This window comes from Lissotriton helveticus, chromosome 5_1, assembly GCF_964261635.1.
Source record: "Lissotriton helveticus chromosome 5_1, aLisHel1.1, whole genome shotgun sequence".
Taxonomy (NCBI): Eukaryota; Metazoa; Chordata; class Amphibia; order Caudata; family Salamandridae; genus Lissotriton; species Lissotriton helveticus.
The window spans coordinates 1,630,789,355-1,630,813,798 of NC_136065.1; the positions used below are offsets into that span (position 1 = coordinate 1,630,789,355).

Sequence of the window (24,444 nt, forward strand, 5' to 3'; positions counted from 1 at the left end):
TCCCAAAAGGTGCACTCCCCGGAAGACAGCCGAACTAACGGTTCCCTCTCTGTTGGTCTTCCTTTTCATGGGATCCGGAGCGGCGAGTCGTCCTCCCTGACCAGACCTAGAAGAAAAAGCCCGGGGATCTGAAAACGGAGAAGCGAACACCCCTGCTGCCAAAACGGATCCCAGCCAGTTTGCCAGGGAAAGACTCACATTTAGAACCAGGAGAACTTTAATGCTCAATTCAAAACGTGCAATCACAATAAAACCCTCTTTGCCTGCAAGACCTGGTGTCCATCTCGTCCCTAACGTGCAACCTGGTACAACCATTAGACCTGACCCCGACCCTACTACAAGTGCTCCCATCAACCCTGGTCCACCAGCCCAGGTTACAGTCACACATTCAGAGAATTACCTATACTAGGCTAATTTCCCACATCTACTTGCAGTCCTGAGGCTGGATTTGTCAAGATGGTATGTGAAATTCATCTCCTAGCTTGAATGAATTAGTGTGGTTAAGATGTCAGTTTTACCTAGAGTCCTGTGATGTTTCCAGTCCAGTTATGGACCTTCAATTGACGTATGTACACCTTTCCCAGCAAAAAACCTTAAAAGAACAAAGCCATGTAGGGCCTAAACTCAGGAATGCCTTGTACCCCAGTCTCCAGTCGGAGAGAACATTCCAATAACTTATAGTTCAAAGAACTCCTAGAATTCACCAGATCTCTGGCATCAACAAGAGTAGTGTTATCAGAATACCAAATAGGGATGCATCCCCTCACATCAATGAGACTCTCTGCCACATTAGACCTCTTCTCATTCTATCAATGCACAGTAGAAGCTGCCAGGCTAGATGTCCTGCACTTTACAAGAAACTCCGAGGTAATAAATAATTTGATCTTGTTCATGACTAGTAACGTATACAAAAAAAACAGTTTAACTATGAGAAATCCATCCACATCATCCATCGGTCCAGCCAACTAACTATTAAAGCTCCAAGTGCTTACTCGAACATGAAGGTCATCGTCCAGGAGTACATTGCTGGGCTTGAGGTCAAGGTGCAGTAAGGGTGGCTTCAAGCTGTGAAGGCGGTTCATGCCTAGGGCTACTTCATGCAGAATACGGATCTTAAGCTCCCAAGGCAGTGGGTGGACACGGTGTAGCAGAGAGGCCAGGCTACCGTTCTCCAGGTACTCCATGATTATGCCATGACAGACACGCCCATCATCAGTCTTGCCCTCATACATGCCATAAAGCTTGATCACATACGTGATCGACGAAGCCATGTCCATCATTCTGGCCTCCGATAAGAGCTCCTGCAGTCCTTGAGAGAAGTTACTGTAGGGACAAAAAGAGGCATAGTCATTTCATCTATGCATCACACTGCAGGGGTAAACAACGTTTACCACGAAGTTTTGACAACGCGGTACCTTTACCACGCGGCCGTTACAACGCAAGTCGTTACCACGACTTGCGCTGGAGGGCGCTGTGGGATAAGGAATTTAATAAATTTATATTCCAACACCTTCCCTAGTATCCACGGGGACTGGTGTTGGAATATAAAATTATAAAAACCCTAAATCCGCGCCCTCCAACGCAAGTCGTGGTAACGACTTGCGTTGTAGCGGCCGCGTGCTAATGGTATGCGTTTTTACAACCCGCGTTGTAACAACGTACATCCCACTGCAGGTTTAACCAGCCCAAGAGAGATCTCCAAATAAGCACTCTAACTAGTCCTAGAGTGACCACCATCTTACACGACTCTTCCAATAGATACCAATCAATACTGTAAGGAACCTCCTGTCACACACTTTGTCTCTGATCGAGTACAGCTTCTTGGGTTAACCCTTCCTCTCACACAGTCGTTATTCAGTAATATCAAGTCCAGCCTTGAGAGAAATTTCACACAAAATATTACAACAGTGGAGCATAAACTACATGAGCAGGTAAATCCCTCTTATCTAAGTGGGATTTGGAATGATCCTCTGCAGTCTTGCTCTAGATTTCTGGTTGGCTAATAGGATATTATTGAACACAAAGTTGGGGAGAAGGATAGGCCATGGAGAAACATTTTGAGAACAATGGGATTCTTTTTTATTGGTTTTTTTTAAAGACAAAGCAGGTTGGATTGTTCTGCACTTAAAGAGTCAATGGTCTATTCCAGCGATAGTCTAAATAGAAGCATAGATATCATGTACAGGAAGATATAAATACTGGAAAAAGAGTTATGAAAACAGCCCCACTAATTATTTGAATATTAAGAAAAAAGCCAGGAGACTGCAGAGCTGTGTAGAGCCGGTTCATGTCTGGGACAATTAATGTGGTTTTTTACTTTCCTAAACCTGAACAGTCATTTTCTTTGCTTGGTTGCTTTAGTTGGGCAAAATAGTTATTTTAAATGGGAAAAGTATAGCGATAAAGCCACAAACTTTCATTATATTTTTCTTTAAAAGCCACAGAAAACTTTAACCGCTGTCTGGGCACATTGGGCTAATCTTCAGGCTCTGAATCTCTCAAGTGACTTATACGTGTTCTTAGCAGCTACTTCTTGTCAAGAGGGGGCTCTTTATATAACTCACTAAATACCTCTTATACGACCATGATTGGTCTGAAATTTGCAAGCTCTGCTGAACCAAATACAATTGATCGTACAGTCCTTATTCGTTGTACATTGTGTGGCTTCCTAAATCGAATCGTATTTACCTCTTAATCTTCAGTCTCCTGATGTGGCAGTCTGGGCGACTGCTCCGAACTGATACTTCCATGATTCTTTTAATAGTTTCAAACCCTTGCCAGATCAAAACTACTGGGACCTCATGGAATCAGGAACGTAGACAAACATCCTATACACTTCCCTATCGTTAAAGGCTTAGAGTCAGATGAACTGGAGCAGAATGAAACACTACTAGACGCTCAGCAGATGCCTTCAGCCTGAGTGTCCAACTGTGGGCCACAAGATTAAGCCTGTGTCTCTCAGGAGAGTGCTGCTAACTGTCACATGGGATAAAGAAGAGCTTAAATGAAGACCTGTGCAGGACAGACCAGCTTTTACTCCTTACATCACTAACGGGTAAAAATATGTGCACCTACAGAGTATTCTGCATTGGATTAAAAGAATTACTATAAATTAACAAAATAATTAGAGTACGGTCTAGTTAGATTATGATTTGGTATTCTGGAACAAAACCTATAATTGAAAAGTTCTGAATCTATTGATGTCAAAATAACATCCTCAGTCCTATATTTTGTTTAAACTCCGCTAATACTCGCCAGTATCCTATTTATGGCCACAATTATGCAGATTCATGAACTGATGCTTCGAACAATGACTAATATGCACTTAGGTCACTTACACTTACCTTACCTGAGGGCAGCACAGGGACGCCGCCACCGCTGAGAACCAATTGGGAGCCAAAACGAGAGGGCAGAACCCACGCCGCCACCAGCCGAGAGTCAGCTGTACCATCCTTCGCACCGCCGCTCCGGGACCACAACTCCCGGCAGGCTTTGCGGCGGCGCGCACCGCTGATGACGCGCCCGCACCAGGAGGTGCACAAAAGCGGCGCAGAGCCCGGCGGAGAGGGTGTCACTTACACTTACCTTACCTGAGGGCAGCACAGGGACGCCGCCACCGCTGAGAGCCAATTGGGAGTCAAAACGAGAGGGCAGAACCCACGCCGCCACCAGCCGAGAGTCAGCTGTACCATCCTTCGCGCCGCCACTCCGGGACCACAACTCCCGGCAGGCTTTGCGGCGGCGCGCACCGCTGACAACGCACCCGCACCAGGAGGTGCACAAAAGCGGCGCAGAGGCCGGCGGAGAGGGTGTCACTTACACTTACCTTACCTGAGGGCAGCACAGGGACGCCGCCACCGCTGAGAGCCAATTGGGAGCCAAAACGAGAGGGCAGAACCCACGCCGCCACCAGCCTAGAGTCAGCTGTACCATCCTTCGCTCCGCCACTCCGGGACCACAACTCCCGGCAGGCTTTGCGGCGGCGCGCACCGCTGACGACGCGCCCGCACCAGGAGGTGCACAAAAGCGGCGCAGAGGCCCGCTTCGCGGGACGCCGGGCGAAGCCCGGGCAAAGGGCGGGCCCATTTAAGCCCGTTCAAGACCGGGTAAGACTGGACTGGGCCACCCCACTGACATTTGCTTATCCGTATCATATAATTGCTATATTATCATTGCTTTCTGTTGTCATTGAGTAATCCCCTCATCTGGGTCCTACTACTTTGAGCATGTCACCTAGAGGGACCAGGAGTAACAAGGCACTCCGTGTGGCTCAAACAACTGGCCCAATCGATCAGTTTATTGCTAGAGCAAATGACGCCATTAACCAAGGCGTACTTTTGTTGGAACGGATGGTTTCACAGGATTTGACTGCGGCTAAACGCTCCTCGTTGGGCTTATTGGCGGCTGACAAAACTCCCCTGCGCCCCCCAGAACCTGGTACATTACTGGACGATCACGTTGACCCCCACACAGTCCCAGGTACTGTGGACTTGTCAGTTTCTTTAGAGCTATCAGCCCTACAGACATCACAGCTATCTTTGTCTCTGGAGAGAACTCCAGCTCTCTTCACTAGCCCGAGTAGGGACGACTCCACTGCAACTACAATTCGGGGCATAAGGGAGGGAGCAATACATAAGAATAAATAGAACCCTCAGCAAAAAAAAAAAGAAAATCTCGCAGACAGACCCAAAAAACGACGCAACTCAATCACCAACCCCTACCTATTATCCAGTCCCCCAGCCAAGTTGCACCTTCTCGGCAAGAGCTAAATCCAATACCCATAGATACAATTAACCTTCTCACTACCTCAGCTAACCTCAGTGTTAATAGTAATGTAGGTAGAGACAGTGAAACCTGCGGTTTAAACAACCAACTATTAGATAGTTTAGGGGCATTAATGAAATCTTACATGCAACCCATTGAATTCACCCTTTTAAAAATCGAAAAGCTGTTAGAAGAGCTGACCTCAGCCCTAAAAACTAACAAGGGTTCTGCCCCCGGCCACACCACGGCCCAAAAACCAAAACCCAAAAATACCAACGATGGGGTGCTAGTAACAAAACCATCCACTACAGCAGTGGCCGCACAACATAAACCCACACCCATACGGGTGACAAATGGCCCTACCTTAACCAAAGCTCCTGCCCCCCATCTACTCAGCCTCCTATTCAAACAAAGACACCAGGGATCCAAAACACCACCTATAAGACCAGGAGGAATGGTGGTCATTCTATTCACCTACCCCCAGAAGCTGCTCCTTATGTAGTCATCATGACCGGGGTCCCCGAGTTGAATACAAATTTGGAGGAACCGGGCTGGTCCCTTAGAAATAAGGTACTCCATTGGCTATCTGCCAATAGGCCCCTTCCCCCCTATTCTGACAACAGAGTTACAATGGTCCGCAGAGTCCCCTGGATAGGGAAAGAGTCAAAATCTATCCAGGGAGATTGCGTCATCGTCAATTTTGAGGATCCCCACACTGTGGAGCATATTTGCTCCTGGGGTTCACAATTTACATCTGACGGGATCGGCACTAAAAGACTCTCCTTCTTCTATCCCCCAGTCCATCACTACAATACTGGTCCAGAATGGAACTGGACTCAAGTTGGAAACTGGAATAGAAGACGTGATTGGGCTGATTGGCCGAGTCATGGGGGCAGAGACGCAGCTCCAACCTTCGGATGGAGAGGCGTGCCACTGACTAACAGATATGACTGCCTGGAAATGGTGGATTGACCATTATCCGACAGTAAACAGGAATGTATTGATCCCCCTTCCCCAAGGTCTAACCCGCCGGAACAACTCTACTGCTCTCTGACCTCATCCCCCACAGCTGGTACCCTACTTATACCAGAAGTACCAACCTTAATACCTCTATTAACACAACTCCCTGTTTCAAAGAAAGACGATCATATCGCAACTCATTTCGCTGCCCCATTAATACATACCTCTCCCCGCCCAGGAATTTCGTCTGACTACGTCTTGTCGAACAGCAGAAAGTCTATCCCTTCCATCCAGCAGCTTTCCGTACTATTTTGGAATGTAGCGGGTCTTCGCTCAAAGTTAAACCTTAAACCATGGTTGGACATAGTAAATACTCATCAAATAGTCTGTTTACAGGAAACTTGGGCTATTGATCCCTTAAACATGCAGGGCTATAAAACGTTCCACTCCCCAGCCGCCTTTACCACTCATGGCAGATCTAAGGGAGGTTTAGTGGTGTATATCTCAAACAGCTTACCTTCTAAGAAAACAACTGTTTTATATACCACTACGAACTTTCAAATTATCATGGTTGTATTTAGTAATTGTATGCTACATCTCTTTATCACCTTCTATAACAACCTTTGCCCCGCTGATTGTGTTAAGGCTGAAAATGAAATCTCCACAGTTATAATTGAACAACGTAATAAGCACCCATCATATGTATGTTATGTGATTTGGGGGGGGGGGGGATTTCAATGTTCCTCTGTGTACCAACCACAAGAAAGGTATCTGTGGTCTCCTAGACGAAAATGACTGTCCACTGACTCATTTCACGCACACGCTTTTAGGCAATGCCTTGAATGACAGTCTTTTCTCATTGGAAATAGAATCTGCAAATGACCTAGTGGACCCTTCAGTTGAATTTAAACCCACATTCCACGGTAGGGGCTTGTTTAGCACTATTGATTACATTTTATGCTCACAAGCGCTAAAGGGCAAACTCCAACAGTTTAATACAGGTACTGATGCTTCAAGTGACCATTTCCCTAATAGCATTACTTTGTCAATTGATATAGATGTTTTTCACCCTACTAGGATTAGCCAATTAACTCACCAATCATTGGCCATGGATAAAGTCGACGGCTTTTCTGTGAAATGGTCTAAAATAGACCCTGTAGCTATCAGCGGCAACGTTATATCCAAAGCCCTTCTTTGGATAAACAATTGCCTGGCAGAGGACTCCCCACCTCAGTTGATCCTATCCAGTTTCTTGGAGATTTTAAAAGTTATGCGGTCTGAATTATTCCGCAACCATAAACCCGGTACTCAGGAATCCCTAAGGTGGTTTAATTCAGCATGTCGAAAAGCGCTATCTGCCCTAAAAAAGGCATTACATAATCCAAACAGAAATAAAGTTGAGATAGCCAAACTCAGAAAGGACTACAAAACGGCACAACAAAATTGTAAAAAGGAACTAAAGAAAAACTTATGGGCCCAACTGCATGAGAGCTGCCTAAGTAAAGACAGCTCCCAGTTTTGGCGCGTAGTCAAATCACCTTTTCTAGTTGACGCCAAAACTCCCCAGCATCTAGATGTGGCCGTGACCGCTGATGAGTGGGTGACCCATTTCTCAAAATTTTTTGGGGGCTTCCTAGTTGATACCACAAAAACGGTCAAGCCAGTAAATGATCCTACTAAGGCACAAGTTTATCCTATCGAACTTTTTTTTAGCCTAAGTGAGGTCATTTGCGCATTAACGTCCTCCAAAACCGGTAAGGCGCCTGGCCCCGATGGAGTCCCACTAGATATTTTTGTACATAATATAGAGCTATGGTCCCCCATCATCACCCAGGTGATGGCGGCAGTCTCCAAAATTGGCCTAATAGATTCTTGGTCCTCTTCAATCTTGCTCCCTATCTTTAAAAAGGGGGACCGCAACAACCCAGCCCATTTCTCTCCTGGACTCCCCGGGGAAAGTTGCGGGGCGTCTGATCTTGGAACGTCTCCAGGACTGGGCGTCGGGGAACAACATCTTGACTGACCTCCAGTACGGATTCCAGGAGGGACTTGGCACAGTTGAACAGGCACTAAATTTAACTCTTTTAATAGGCAAATATGCCGGGGCTAAAGGTGGCAATCTATACTTAGTGTATGTCGACCTCAGCGCAGCGTTCGACTGTGTGTTACACTCTAGGTTGTGGGCCATTCTTAGTGAACTGGGGGTAGATCCCCCCCCTCATAAAATTCCTTCGTGAGCTCTACACTAACGGGCTGGAAATGGCCATGCTGGAAGGGAGCCAGGACCTCCCATCCATCAATCATCGCCCTATTCCCGCTTTATTATACGCGGATGATTCCGTCATTTTAGCAAGGACATTAATCAAGTTACAAAAACAATTAAATAAATACTGCCAGTTCATGCTCTCTCTTGGGTTAAAACTTAACAAAAGTAAGACCTATGTCATGCACACCGGTCCTAAGGCAAAGAACCCTAAGTCCGTTTTTATAGAACAAGTTAGATTGGAGCGTGCCAGAGAATATCCCTACTTAGGCATTTTAATGGACGACCAGCTATCTTGGAAGCAAGCAGTGGCAAGTAAAAAAATGCTCTTTCAGAGAGCAACTTCGGCTCTTGTTTCCTTCTCAAGAAAACTGGGTAAACCAGCCCCAAATGAGTTGCTTAAAATCTACCACGCAAAATGCCACAGCATAGCAACCTATGGTGCTGGCGTCTGGGGCTATGCTCCCGTAGACGACTTACAAACGGTCCAAAACGGGTTTTTAAAATACATTCTGGCACTTCCCCAAAGTGCTCCAATATACGGTTCCCACATCGAGCTTGGTATCGACTACATAATTGACAACATCAGATGCCAGCCGATTCTCTTATGGCACCGTATATGGAACAAACCCCAATGCCACCTAACTCGTTCCCTAATACAAGATTGCCTATCCTTGGTAAATTGGAAAAAAATACCTTGGTTACTGTATGTTTCCAACTTCCTAAAGGATTTGAATTGCACATCTTACTTCATTGAACCATCTTCAATATCTGACATCAGTAGAAAGGCGTTGAAAAACCTCTGTCTAAACCATCTGAGAGATCTACGCCTTACCCATGAAGTATCAAAGCCAACAAATGTGCAAATTCTCATGGTTCAAACCTCCCCTGGTATCCAGCCTTATTTAAAATTCTTTTGAACTAATCACGAAAAATTTGTTCTGACTAGGTTTCGTTTTAATTCCTTTTTCCGCCTTGTTACCTTCCCCAAAGAGTTAAACTGGTCACATGACCTGGCAAAATGCCCGTGTGATGGTGTATCATCTCAATCGGCTATCCACCTTACTTTGTTCTGTCGCTATTATGAGCAATCTCGCAAGCGCTGGATCATCCCATTACTTCGATCAATGGGGTTGAGAACTTGCCGGCCAGCTTATCTGGCACTTCAGCTGTTAGACTCACAATATGTAGCCAAATGTGTAGCTCTTTTTCTAAAATCATGTCTGAGAACACGCTGTAAAATCGGGTTACCGTCTCCTTGATTTGATGTGAATTGATGTTTTATAGATCAACTTGTAAATCAGGTTTTTACTAATTGTTTTAAACACTACCCCGTTTTTATCTGTATTATAATTCTGTGTTTTAAATAATCCACTGGATTTTTTATGATGTACTTTTTATGATTCAACTGAATGTTAATCGAATAAAAGTTTTTGAATCGAATCGAATCGACTAATATGCACGTTCGACATTGAAACCATATAGATGTGCCCACGTTTCCTCACATAATCAGCTCCGGTCTCCTACAGGCAATAGAGTGTCTTGTTCAAGTGACTTGCTTTCATATCAGTGGAAGTGGGACAAGGTACCCCAAGAGTTTCTTTTTCTGAACTGCTAGTGGTTGTCATATGGCATTGCCCTGGCCAGCAACTCGTGCAGGCAAGGATATCTAGAAGTAACATGCCCTCTCATAATAGGCCTTCATTATCAAGCATCACAATATCTGGATGTACATTTTTCGCACCTTTAGTCATCCCTAAATCTCACCTCGGAACATCTCTCCCCCATGTACATGTTAACATACAGAAAATGTGCTTTAATGTCCTTGCACATCTCACTTGCCTTCAATAACTTCGAACTGCATCTTCCCCGCTTCACAGACATATAAACTGACACAGTAAGAATTTGTAAGTGTAGCTGCATATCTGGCATCTATAACTTCCTGAATCCAATAGAGCGCTAAGCTTAATACAACAAAATAGCATAACAGAGGAATTGCGCTGTTCATCTTCCACATGGTTATGCATTCTCATGCTGTCATACATATGCTGAGAATGTTCCTGGTCAGAGAAAGATGTAATGTTTTACATGTCTTATATGTATTTCAGGACCATGTTAATTTACAAATATTGACCCATGAGGGTTTTTAGAATGTTTACAGTTGGTGTAGTCTTAAGAGGCAGTTGGCGAGGAGTGATTGGCAGACACGCCTGTGTGCTCTGTATAGTTGGCTATGAGTAATAAACTGGAGCCATATTTACCACATTAAGGCTTCTTTTCATTGTCATATGTTTATATTGGCGACGGGCGCAAAAACATTGGGGTCGATATCACCACTACAGGATCCACCCTATGTGTGCTAAAGTTTTGCAGTAACCAGAGCTTCGCTGACTGTTAACCCAGACCAATGCATGCATAAAGTTATCCTCACAGTAAACAGCATAGAGGGTGCGTCCTTATCAGGCATCAACAAACCCATTTGAAGTTTTTGTTAAACTATTGTATGGTCTCCCACCGTAAAAGGCAGGTTGGAATCCAAGCCTTGCTGTGAAGAGACTCCTTGAAACTAAGCTGGAAAACAAGCCTCGTTTTCATTGCAGTGCAACAGAATTTGAAATCCAAGCCTCACTGGTGTCAGAAGGGCTGAATCTAATACTAGTGCCGAACACAAGCTGTAAATCAAGCTTTGGTTCTGTTTCTGATGCGTGTTGAGAAGATTTATCATCAACGTCTTTTTCTAAGCTTGTCAAGCCTCAAAGAAATTTCAGGTATTTTCATCTAGCATTTGAGCTGCAGAAAGACTCTCTACTTTCATTCAGGTACTGAGAATAATTGCACTTGGCACTCCATCTGTGAAGGCACATTGCTGTGAAGCGAACAGCGTCTTCTTAATCAAGAGTTTTTAGGTCGAAGCCTAGCAAACAGCACAGCTGTCTGATTTGCAAAGACATCTTAGGGACATTCTAAAAAGCTTCCCTGGGAAGGCATTCTGCCCATCGCTCACCTTTGACTTTGTGGTTTTTAACTCAGATTTGCTTGATTTCAATTTGCTGGCTTTTTTGTTTTAGGCTGTCCAGCTTGAGTTAGTCCCTCCCGCCCTCCCGTTTAGCATAGCCGGTTTACCATCACTCTTTGCATTCTTCCAAGAGTACTTGCTTTCAGTATTCAGGAATTTAAATTATGTTCTTATCTTGTGACATTTGCTGTGCATTCAAAGACAGATATCAAATGTCAGGTTCTGTCTTCCAGGGAGCTTGGTGTTCATTTTTCTTTCTCTGACTTCAAACTCAGAGGATTTATGTGTCAAACCCTGCTGGCTACCCATATAAAGAAAAGGCCATATGATGTTATATACTCTAGCACTTAACAAAATATAAATAACTGTAAATAAACTGTGTAAATATTTCAGAATATATCAGAATTAGGTTAGCACAAAAGAAACATGTGTCTGTAATTCTGAAGTGTGGAGGAAACAAACATTTTAATACTACCCAAATAAATGAAAACACTTGGTGAAGCAGTTTCCACACATCATTCTTTGTGCACTGTATAGTTTTATCAGTTAAACTGTGTCCAAATGTAATGGCCATTTCAATTGAAAGTGTGTTGTCTGGAATGATAGTGTGCTACCACACCATGCATACTCTACTCTATGCAACTTGACTCTACAACAATCTACTACACTACATGCCAGTTCACTCTACAACACTACTTGATATGGAGACGAATCTGCTCAGGACCTGGGTGGCTGCCTCCCACGCCACTGAGTTCAGGGCCAACGACACAGCGAGGGGACTGCTTGCATACCTGAGGGTACTGGCTGCTGGACTGTGGCGTAGCGCTTTGTGAGCCCGCCAAAAAGAGAGAGACTGCGGTGGAGTGGTCCTCCTCCTGAAATCAGCCCCAACGTGGCTTATGGGGTGGCAGACCTAAAACCCACACAGAAGCGAGGAGAGGCTAGGGACACAGTCCTGCAAGGTAGACCTGTTCTGGTGTTGAACGAGATTGTAGCAAAATAGCAGTGAGAAACAACAGGAGTGACCTCAGAGATACACCTCAAGAAAACATAACAATGCTATTAAGACAGGAACATTAGGTGATACAGGCTGGGTTGGTGGCCAAACTATCCCTACCTCCTTACATTACTACTTGAAAACTATAACTAAGAACTGATGAGCTTCGATAGGGTCAGTTGAAGGCATAACTGCCACACTAGATATTACCAAACATGTGAGGTAATCAGCTACAACACAGATACAATCAGTCACTGGTATTTTAAACCAGCTTTCAGATATCATATTCACAACGGGTTTTGACAGAGGTCATGGAACTACCCAGCCTAACTAGATAAAAATGTACTAATTAGTGACCCCACAAGGGAAGTATCTGAACAACACACAGACGGACATGGGGGCCGATTACGATGGCGGGCGGACAAAGTCCGCCCACTGTCGCATAGTCAAAAGGGACCGCCCGCGATACGTGCGGCGGCCCCGCAATGCAAATTACGATGCGCCTGCCATACTGGCGGGCGCATCCTGTATTTTTACATTGTGGCGGGCGGCAGCACCCGCCACAATGTAAAAAGACATGTTTTGCATATGTAGGTACAACGTGATAGGCACTGTGCGGTGCCTGCCACCTTGTACATGCATATGTAGGGGGGTACCATAGGTACCCCCACGTGCAGCACCCCACCTCCCCGGGGCCCGCAACGGGCCCCCAAGGGCATTCACTGCTTGTCTTTTTGCAGCTGCATCGCCACCAAAAAAGACAGGCATCCTAATGCCCATGGCGGTGCCGTACATAGCCCCATTGTACCTTGTCCTGCAAGGCGGGCGGAAAAGGCCCGCCTTGCGGGACCACGGCGGACGGTCTTTCCGTCCACCGTGGTACCTTTGCCATTCCAACCGCTATGCTAATTTGGCGGTGGGAATATTCAGGGTGATGGCGGGAAGTCCGACACCGCCGGTCCTCACCGCCGGGCCAGCGGTGGCGGACTTCACGCCATCGTAATCGGCCCCAAAATCCCATGCAGGTGGACTTAAAAAAAAATGTACGCTAGGGTGAACATGGCAGAGCATACTTTGGAAGAATACCCAGATTCCCTCAAAGCACTTACAAAAGAGGTCATCCACCTTAAATAAATTGCCCAACACTTATATGTCATAGCAGAATATGCCGAAGGAAGGTCCAAAAGGAAAGACATCAAACTAGTGGGCCTCCTAGAAAAGTTGGAAAGAAGGGCTGCAGAACAGGCACCCCAAAGCACTGTGGCAGCAGGTCATTCTAGACTGGCAGTAGGGTGAGGTTCTAATTAGGTGTGAGGGTGGAGGTCTGGCTTCTTTGGACATAGTTGACTGCATAAGTGACAGAGGGGCGTGTCCCGGTCATTCCAAAAATTTTAAAACTAAGAATATGGCGCCAAAACCAAGGTAGGTAAAAATAGTCCTTAAATATTACCATGGAATGTGAATGGATTGGGTCACTAACTAAAATGAGGGGTGGCACTGAAATTCCTGGCCAGACAGGACCTTGATCTAAAAATACTACAAGAAACACTTTAGGGGCCACATTACACAATAAGTGCATTTTCACTGTTTGCGCCAGGGGCACCTTTAAAAAGGTGCACTCGGCGTACACAATGAAAATGCGCCATATTACGATGAATGCGCTGCCCCCAGGGCAATAGCGTACTCGTGCTGCCCCCAGCTGCTTTACATCGCTTCATGTCTTCACAGTGCAGGTGGCAACCCGCCTGCACTTCGACGGGGGATTAGAGATCCCCTTGCAGGCGGTGACTGCACTCGCCTACAAGGGCATGTGTGGAGTGGATCCATGGGATCCCCTTTCCCTCCGCCAGAAGGCTGCTCTCAGTGAGCCCTCTGACAGATTATTTGTCTTTGCGACCATGTCTGTAATATGGCGCGAGCACAGAGGCAAGGTGATTCCCTCCTTTGGATAGGGCACGCCCCATGCAAATGATGGAATGCCTCTGCAGATAAGCGCTGGCACTTCATATGTGACAGAACAATCGGTATTACAGAAGGGGCCACAGCTGGAATACCAAAGTGCCCCGAAGGTGCGCAAAGCGGGCACTTTCTGTAATACAACTGTAGAATCCTAAGCAAGGGGAGAGTCAAAGTCCAGGGTTACTCAGGGTTCATTACTGACTCCCATGGGGTTGATCACCTGGCTCATAGATTGCTACCCCCAACAGTCACACAGACATTGCCAGACCCCAGGGAAAGTTATGCTGCAATATGTGAGGTATAGAACAGTGAAAGAATTATATTAATATCCTTGTACTTCTCCCTAGGCTACAAATGATGATTATGGAAAAAACGGGGAAATAGATCGTACATTCACCGAACATGATTTTTGTCTTGGCAGGGGACCTAAAGCTCACAATGCAAAAGGACCAAGACAGAGTCACAGGGACCAATCAACCAAGCAGGAAGGATAAAAGACTTTTTGATTTTGTAAATGGCCATGATCCGGTAGATCTAATGATAGAGGCGTACTCCACTGAATGACAATATTTTAATGCGGCTGGTCGGATGCTCTAGCTTAGCAGATTAGATTAGTTTCTAGTACCACTTACTCAGGGAGCCAAATATAGTGATGCACACTACATACCAAGTAGTATATTCGACCATACTCCACTGCCCATGAGACTAGAGGCACAGGTTATCCTCCTGCAGGGAGATGGAATGGAGGACTGCATCCTTGGGAATGGAGAAACTGGGAGACAAAATAAGTATCTGATGCACACTATGGGCCTATACTTTATTGAAAAATATAGGGAAAGTGAACTCCGTGTGACCCTATTGGCAGCATATGAAATGGTCATTAGGGGTCGCATTATGTTATGTTATATTGATATTTATAGCGCGCACAACTACTCCTGAGTATCCTGGCGCGAAGCAATAGTACACATATGGCGAGTGAAATGCATTAATAGGCCTGGCCGAAGAGGTGAGTTTTGAGAAGTTTTTTAAAACATTTTATCTCCTGAGTGTGGCGTAGGACTGTAGGAAGAGTATTCCAAAGAATGGATGCTTTTCCTGGAAAACAAGGGAAGCAGCCAAAGATACGACAGCCCTAGAACAGTTATGTCAATGGGAAACAGAATGTATGCAGGACCCTAGAGCACAGCTGCGTCAGGGAAGAGACCATGGCCAGAGAGCAATACAGACAATTAGTGGAAAGAGGTGAGAACACTACATCGTGCACAGCAACATAAGCTACATAAAGTTGGAACTATAGCTGGTAAATGGCTGATCTGGCTAGCATATTGAGAGACAGACCAGAGGTGGGTGTGTAGAATTAAAAAGACTGAAATGGAAAACTTGGTTCTGCAAATGAGGTTGCAGAAGCTTTTGCAAACCAAACAAACAAAGATGATCAACTGAGGAGGTGGTTAAATCTGTGGACGATATCTCAAACCCTATTCTTTCAAGGGAGGACAGGACACAAAAGAAATGAAGGACAGAATCTACACAATTAGTAGGGGTCACGTAACAACCTAAAAAGTAGGAGAACACCTAGCCCAAATGGACTTCCGTCCAATTTTTTAAAAATGTTTAAGTGGAAAAATGGGCAAACCACTTACACATCTGTTGAATGAGACACGGAAAAACCGCGAGACACGGAGCAACCGCTGAGGCAGGATAACTGGTACTTCTCTCCCTGACTATAAATAAATCACTTTCTTCAACTTACCTCGACTCCTGAAGATTTCTACATACAATAGGAAGCCTGCAACAGGATCACAGTACATCAAGTATAGTCCTTGCACGTAAAAATGGGTAAAATCATTGTGGAATGCGTCTCATACAGAGCCAGCAGGCTCCGAGCAATAAACTGGGGGAAAGTTTACCACATCAAGGCTTCTTTTCTTAATAGTGTGGTAGACACTCACCTAAATGTCTTTGCACAACACACTTGCCTTCAATAACCTCCAGCTTCCCATTTCTCTGACTAACACACACATAAACCTACACACAAAGCATGGGTTAATGTATCTGCATGTCTTGGGCTTGCTATTATTTGAACGCGAGTAAGCTTACACAACAAAACCCAATGCAACAAAACAATTAAGCTGTCCATCTTACACACTTGAGGAAGTGGAAAAGATGTGGCGCAGCAGCCAGAGCGACTTCCGGAACCCAGGGATCACGGATCGATCCCCGGCGGCAGATCAGCCCAGCACCATGGGACTCTGGGCAATAGCTCGCTTAATCTTCCACGACGGCCCCCAGCGCCTGGATACCTTCGGGTAATTGTTTGCGCTTTACAAAACCTGGACATTTACACTGTCACCTTTGTGCCCAGAGATCACCAGAGACTGTGGTCAGGGGAAGACTGTGGAAGCACCACACACAAACAGTACATGTTGCAAGATGGCGTGCAAATCACAGAGCTCAGTGTCCTTGAGGCTTGGGCCTTGCGGATGGTTCTACGATCATGGTCACTGGAGGAATGATCCGTTGGAGGCATTAGTCGCTGCAGGCAATGGTGGAACTACGGAATGTGGCAGAGAATACTGGATGTCAAATTTGCTCTTCTTCCTCACATGTTTAGCGAACGTCATGATTCTGCGGGAAGAGGCATGGTCAGCCTATAAACTATTCTCCAAAGATGGTAGATTGTGCAGAGAACACTTTTGGAGGTTCCCAACCCAAAATAAAGCTCAAATCTCTCTGACAATGGGAGTTCCTGTGTGAACAATATATAAAGAAGCCATTCTGAAGAGGAAGAGATCATTCCCCATTTTCTTTAATCACATTTATAGTCCATTATTTCTGTGATTTTAATTTTTGCAGCGGGATTAATTTGGATTCCTCTTGTGAAATTTATGAACTTACCCTTCCCTCTTTAGGATGCTGTGGTGAGTTTGGTGCATGGTTTATCAACTGCTACATTAATCCGCGTTTTCAATCAAGTATTATTTGATTACAAAGTAGGTGTTTTACCTTTGTGCTTTTTTTTACATCTAACTAGGACCCTCTTGTTGAGACACCTGGCACCTTCCACGTCTGTTATAATGGCTAGTATGACAGTGTGACAACTGAAAAGATTTGCCCTTTCCCTGGACAATCAAGTCAAAAGGAAGCCCGTCCAATCTCTGACACATACTTACTGTGATGCAACTTATCTTCTGCATTTCAGGCATTTGGAAATCATAAGCACTCCAAGTATTTATGACACATTTCTCTTTCTTTTAACAGCTCTTTCTTTCTAAGTGGTTACGAAAGGATTCCTACCTTCTTAACATTGCCTTGTTCTGCAAAAACCTGGGGTTCTGGGAGCCAGTGTTTTCTTCACTGGAATCTTAAACTTATTACATAGGATGCAAAGCGGCAGTTTAAAAAATGGGATTTATCTAATTTCTTCCCCATTAAATTCACATACCAGACTACTAGATAGAATATCTTTGTACCAGCATGGCAGAATATGGATTACTTAACTTTCCACTCACAAACGTGCTGCATCTTATATTGAGTGCTCTTCATGTCAATGATAGCACTTTACATTGTTTATAAAATGGCCGTTCTTTGTTTGGTGCAATAGGCCTCTTAAACAAACAAGATCAACTAGGTTACATTAGCTCTACCCCTACCTTCATATGTCTGGCAAAGGCAGCCAACGCTGTCCACAGACATGAGATCAGCCCCTTCAGCTACTGGTTGTCATTCATCACCTGTCAGCCAATGACTAATTATTCATGAAGCATGGAGTTTGACCATTACACTATGGAACATGGGCGTCACTTTGACAGAGCAGTTATCTGGATATACAGATAAGACAGGTAGGCTTTTTGTTTCTTTTAGGTGGTAAGAATATTTGCGAACTTTTGAAAACGTCCCTCCTATCATACTTATCATTTCACTTATCCTTCTTTAATCTGCAATCAGGTACTTTGGTGCAAACATTAGTAAGTGTGGGTAAAGCTTTGTAAATGCAATTTTACAGGTTTATATAAGATTATTTAGAGGGGTCTCGTTTAGTCTGCATTTTGTGTAATCTTATCTTTGTCTAATTTGGCTTACATAGACAAAGAGTACGAGAATTAGCTCACACAGAACTGCGATCTAGAGTCTTGTTTAGATGATGTACTTTTTTTTTTTTAGAACTACAACGTTCTGCAGTATGAAACTATTCTCCACGGCAACGATTTGGAAGAACTATATTATTACCTGCAATGTTTTCAGTTGCGGTATTGGGGCTTCACAATGCTGTACATTTCAGATGTAAGAATTACTATTTTGGTGTGAACCACTTTTTCCTAAAGAGATAGAAACCTGTAATTTGCAAATTGCACAGATATTTGGGAAGCAGGTACATTATCCATGTTGTAGTTTGCCAGCTTAGGGACCCAAAAAGGTAAGTGGAACTGAAATTAGAAGAGTGTTTTTATGTTGGATAAATTACAATTTCTTTAAAAAGTAGATATTTTGATAGTCAAAACTATGCTTCATACGTGTGGCTACTCTATGTGGGGCTACATGAGACATATCCTAAATGTTCATCATAGTCTTCTTTATTCAGCCACCAGAACCAGTGTTACACATGTATCTAAGGGCTGCACTATGTCTGTATTTGTAAATTACACACAACAAAATAAATGATCATTTGACAGTGATGCATCTGGGTGAATGTGCGTCTGTCTGTATATTTCTTGTGGGAGCTTGCGTCCCTACAAGTATGCTCTCTCAGTGTGCCTGTAGTGGCGCCTGTCTAACCTGCCCTGTAAAAAAATTAGACCTATTGCCTTTGTGTTATGGCAACTCTCCCATACAGTTCTCTCCTTAGAACACCTTTCAGTATTACTGCACTCTACAGACCGCAAATAAATTCATCAGAAAGGCTGAGCGTTGAGCATGATAGCACTCTAGGGCATACCAACAGGTTCTTCCAACACACCAGAAGCTTTCAAAACCCTGTATAAATCCCTCAGACACTATTAGGCTACCTGGAACCACGCATACACTTTAATACTCCATAAGTGCACCTGGCACCTCCTTCTCACCTGTTCAGCTTCTTGACTGCCACATCAAAGCACCAGTCCATGTGCCGAACTCTGTAGATGTCGCCAAAGCTGCCTCCGCCAATCAGCTGCCAGCCGGACAGTTTGTCTTCCGGTATTGTTTCACAGTCTGGGAGTTCCTTAGCCATTCTGATTTTGTAGCAGAGCACAGGACGTGGCTAGGGTGACGAGATGTAATGCATGATGGATGATGGAGTGGCCTGTGGAAAAAAGCAGAAGATCTCGAACTGAGGTACTGCAAATAGCTATTCAAAAGGTATTTCAAGATATACTCAAAGGCTCGTTCAGTGCAATGTGCAATTCTAATGGCCATGTTTGCTTTGATGTTTTATTGCAATATATACTTAGCTGTCCTGCTTCATTGTTTTTTTTTTTAATTGAATGTATATGTTATTTGTTATGTTATGTTATGTTAAACAGAATTTATAAAGCGCAGGATATACACACACGGGTCTCTTAGCGCTAGAAAAGATGAAAAGGCAAAACTGAGTAAAGTCCAGTATAGAGATTTTTCCTGAATAATGAGTATGAGGTAGACACTTTTAGATGGAAAGAGAGGCTATTTTGGAGTCTAGCTTTGAAAAAACAACAGCAAAAGAATTGTCTACGGAAGGTGATTTCTTGAAATGTAGAACAGGAAGCGTGGCATAAGATGAACAAAGAGTATACGAGGGCCTATTGTTGGCAAAATATAAGACCAGTGAAGAGTGGCGAACCATTTAGAAATTTGTAAAATTATGCATAAGGCCTTGAAATTATTTAATTTCTGGAAGAGAAGCCCGTATTATTTGTGGAGCAAGGGCTTACCAGAGGAATAGCACATACCACTGCTCTAGCTGCTTAATTTTGTACAACTTGTAACCAGTGAATTACATTCTTTAATAGATCTAAATAAAGTAAATTGCAATAATTCAGCTTCGATCAGTCAGAAAATGTATGAAAGAGCCATGTGTCTGCAAGATCAGGAAGAATCAGCCAGGGTTTATGAAGATGAACACCGCAAGACACTCCGGCCAACCTTTGGCTCTCCTGTTTCAAATTGCAGTCATGTATGACTCCCAAGAATTCACCTGCTGGCTTCGAAATAGCAAAAGGACCTAAAGGAAGAAGACTACAAAGAATGATGCTTCCCCAATATCAGTGCATCTATTTTAACCAAATGTATTTTCAACCAGTTGCAGTGCATCCAGTCTTTGATGTCACATAGGTAGTTATTAAGTTTCATGCTGGGAGCTGTCCTCATTAAGTTGAATAATAAGATGGGTCTTAAGAATAACCATATATTCTAATCAAGCGCGCCAAAGGAAGGGCATAGATATTAATGAGAAGTGGAAAGAGAATGGAGCCTTGAAGGACGACCAGAGGGAGAGTTTAATGCTTTTCAAGTTCCGTAGGACTATTGTTGCAGCAATTGTATCTGCAATAGATGTTGGCCACTTCAAGTAGGTAGCACAGCCTTTACTAGGACAGATGACATCAGGAGGAGAAAATGTGACATTCAGCATACTATCTGATATTGTGTGCCATTTATTGAGTGTGAGAGTGGTATTCAACATGGAGGGAGATATCTGAAAATTAATCAGATTAAAAAGTGGTCAGTTCATATTTGCAGAATTGATATGGGGGTGGTAATTCAGTCAGGGAAAGCCCAGGTGCCATCTACAGAGTGACCTGCAGGTCAGTGGTAAAGGGCAGAAGTAGATCAAGGCCAAGGTCCAGATGAGAGTCCTGGTGCAAAATGTAGAAAACATTTTTGGGGTCGCAAAAGACCCGATTGGTACAATCAGGCTGTTTGCAAGCGCAAAAATGTTTTTTTTCAAATGTGCAAACACCAAATTGTAATTCAGTAAGTTCTTACCAAATCGCAATCTAGGTTTGTGACCAAATACAGATGCAAGTGTTTGGGATGTCACTTCCAAATTCCGAATTGCAGTGGTATGTATTAATGATTTGCAACCAAAATGTGGGTTCAAAAAATTAATATTTTACCGACAGCTCAAAAGAGGTGGCAACCCTTTCCCCTTTGTAAATGTTAAAAAAAATAAGATTTTTAAAGAGTTGGCAGGATCCAGATGGACCACAGCCTACTCTTAGGACTAATGGGACGCCCCTTTGCTGTGGCAGCTGAGCGCTCTATAAAATGTATAACATAACATAAATAACAATTACACTTTTAATTTGCATCCTATTTTCTTTTACGGAAAACAGGTTGCTATTAACGGAAAAAAAATTACTTTATTTAAAAGTAAAATCACAGACAGGGTAATCTCCTGACCTCAGCATATTGCCATCCCTGTGATGGCTGCAATTCCTAGTGGGTCACAATTTACAATTTTCCTCTTTAATATTCATGAGATACCTCGGATTGCAACCCATTACGGATTAGTAATTTACAAAATGACCTATTAGTACATAGTCCGCTTCGTAAATTACTACAATGGTCGCAAATATAAACTAGTATTTTGCAACCAGTTTTACATACATCTGGTTGCAGGTCCATACAGTGTCTATCTGTCGACTATCGTTTTACATGTTACCTTGCTTTGATTGCTGCTACTGATTAGCGTGCCTCGGTCTTCCTCAAGGACTAGAACACTAACTTATTGCCATTATTGTCCCAAACCTAATCATAATCTTAAATGTATCTAGACTTCAAATCAATTTGCCTGTAGGAGGCTGGTAGAGGTGAGCCCCCTCTCTGAAGACACCCAAGATGGGTTCCTTAAAGGGATCATAGGTCATTCAACTTACTTGTCAGCGTATCCTTTATATATTGTCTTTATGTTTAAAAATGAAGACATTTGTGTAGAAGGAGCTCCTGGCAATAGTTTTTGTTGCCAAAACCTTATGTTCACCAAGCGTCAGTGACCAGAGAAATTGTATTTTAACTTCTGCAAGGTGTAAGAAATCACTATATAATTAGCAATACAATTAAATGATTGGCCATCTCTAGATTCGCCTCTATAGTCTCATACTAGAGGTGGTAAATCTTTGAAATTGTTCCTTTAGTGAAGCAAACAGAACATGTGCTAAAATTTCTCAGGATGTTTACTGTGATTTGGCGACGCCTCCCTCTATTAGTGTTTATGTCACAAACTTCCGTTTGAAAATTAATCACTTGTTTGGAAAGTCAAGAACACTCCATCTTCTGTGAATTTGCAAAAAATATGCTAAAAGATACAACACCTTACCTTTTCCTTGATTGATTAGATTAGTACACTTTCAGATTATCCAGGCATCTCACCTGACTGGCCAAGTGCCCAGGTTATTGTGGTTGCCCAGCCAATTAGATGCTACCTTTACATGGTGAATGACGGGGATTGGTTTGTGCAACCTGTCTGTTAGGAACAGGCCTCAAGTGGTCAGCCTGATTTGTGTTGGTTACACATATTAACAGCTCATATGTCCATGCTCAGAAAGCGGTGCTCTTAGGTTTCAGATCACAAGTGTGAAAATTTTAAAATCTGTTTATCGCTGTAGCTCACAAGCTCAAAGGAGACATCTTTAGAGGCTGAGGTGGCACTAAATTCATTGGGTTTGTGGTCTTGCACAAACTGGTCATTTTTAGGTCTCGCCTCTCAATGCGCATGCGCATTGAGCGAAGCGAGACTATAGGGGCTTAAACAGACTTTAACTAACTGGCGATTTGATGCTGTGCCCGTGCGCTTTTAGGTCAATGCGCAAGCGCATTGACCTAAAATGCGCGTGGACAGCATTAAATCGCCAGCCATCTGTTCCCCAGCAGCTCTTCCCGCTCCGCCCCACAAGCCTTCCCCAGTGTGCGCTCTGGCTCAGACGCACTCCTCCCACACCTTTGAAGTGAAGCTTCACTTCAAAGGCCCCTGCTGCTTCACACTATTCACGGCCGCCAGGCCGGGGATGTCCCTCATCGCCGCTCTCCCCGCTCCGCCCCCTGCTGCAGCCGTGTCGCATTTCTCCTCCCCTCTCCCCACAGCAATGCCCTCCGTCTTGTTTTGGTTTTTATCGTTTCAGTTATTCCCATTTAATCCGCACTTTTCTGTGCACTTTCATTGCCGCTATTCTGTGCCTCGTACGGACAGAGCCAACCTGCAGCCCCTTGGAGTCTGCTTGTTACAAGTCTTGCCATGCTGTGCCTTTTGTGGTGGCCATCCTTCAGTCCGGTGTCCCTTTTCCTATCTGTGTTCTTTCATCATTTGATACACTCTCTCCCAAACTGTCTTCCCAGGATTACACTTACACTCTTTGCCCTTATTGCTAGTATTGTTCTTCTCTCCCTGTGCTGTCCATGTTCGTGCCCACTGTCCAAATCTGTAGCCTTTCTAGTGCTGTGTCACCTCCAGTCTTGCTCTGCTGTCCTTGTTATCTCGGTGTGTATGCACCCTTCTATTTCATTTTAGCTCTCCTGAGCAGTGCCTTTCTATGTCATCTTTCACTCTGGGCATTCTGTTTTCTTTGTCACACACTCTGCCTTCTCAATGGTCGATGCTCTTCCTTCCACATTATGCACCAATTCTCCTAATCTTCGCCCTCTTGTATCCCTTTGTACCATCTCCATCTTTGCTTCTTCTCTCAGCATTTGCCTATTTTTCCTCCTGCTTCTCATTCTGAGCACTACAACGCCACCAGCCGCCTGCCTGCCTGCCTCGCATTACCAAACCAAAGGCAGCCCAGCCTCCCTCCCACAAGCTTATCAGCGTGCGCTCACACATCAAAGCCATCAGCCTCCCTCCCACCTCCCCCCTAGTTGCTTTGCTTTCACTTTCACGGCGTCGAGGCCATGAGCTACTTTAAAGGGATCCGCACGCATAGTTGACATCGATATGCTTACAACAGGTTTCCTGGAAATACCATCTATTTCCAAATCTTCCTGAAATAAGATGGCATCCGCCTAGGCGATGTATTGAACTGCATTGAAATTACAGTTATGTAGCGCTAGGCAGCCTTGACTAGACGCGGAAGCGCTATATTTTGTGTTAGGAAAATGAAGCATGTGCCGTGCTGATAAGTGCTGGTCAAGGTGGGTTAATTGCATTTTAATGGCAGCCGGTGTGTGACGAGTGTATGACCGGTCTCTGTTACAAACACCGATGTCGTGGTCCAAGTATATCCGCCCAGTGGGCACAGCCCGGGTGAGGAGGGGGTGGGCTTAGCTTGGCTCTGCGGCTGGGTTCTCTGTCTCACTTAATCAGGTACAACATTAAACCAGAGGAAACCCTACATTGTGGCACGGCTTCCAGCTGTCCTTAATCACGCTTGCCCCCTGCAATTCACTGCTCGCCACACCGCCCCCTCGAAAAATATTTCGGAGTAAAACCATAGCACAGTGGTCAGATTTCTATCCTTGTAATATAGATCTGCCCACATTTAATGCACACGAGTAAACTTTTCTCACTGACATCTGTGGGTACGTGTAGTTCCTTCC

The 24,444-nt window shown here is 44.3% G+C and overlaps 1 protein-coding gene across 2 annotated transcripts in view; it reads right to left on the reverse strand.

Annotated features, from left to right (window-relative positions):
- The window catches only part of LOC144755665 (receptor-interacting serine/threonine-protein kinase 3-like), a 267,630-nt gene that overhangs the window by 211,013 nt on the left and 32,173 nt on the right, over window positions 1–24,444 (reverse strand). For both annotated transcript variants that reach the window (XM_078644833.1, XM_078644834.1), the window contains exons 2-3: window positions 19,023–19,240; window positions 993–1,323 (exon numbers count right to left, since the gene is read on the reverse strand). In XM_078644833.1, the coding sequence (XP_078500959.1) occupies window positions 993–1,323; window positions 19,023–19,168 (477 nt within the window). In that variant the 5' untranslated portion in view covers window positions 19,169–19,240. The remainder of the gene's footprint in view (window positions 1–992; window positions 1,324–19,022; window positions 19,241–24,444) is intronic.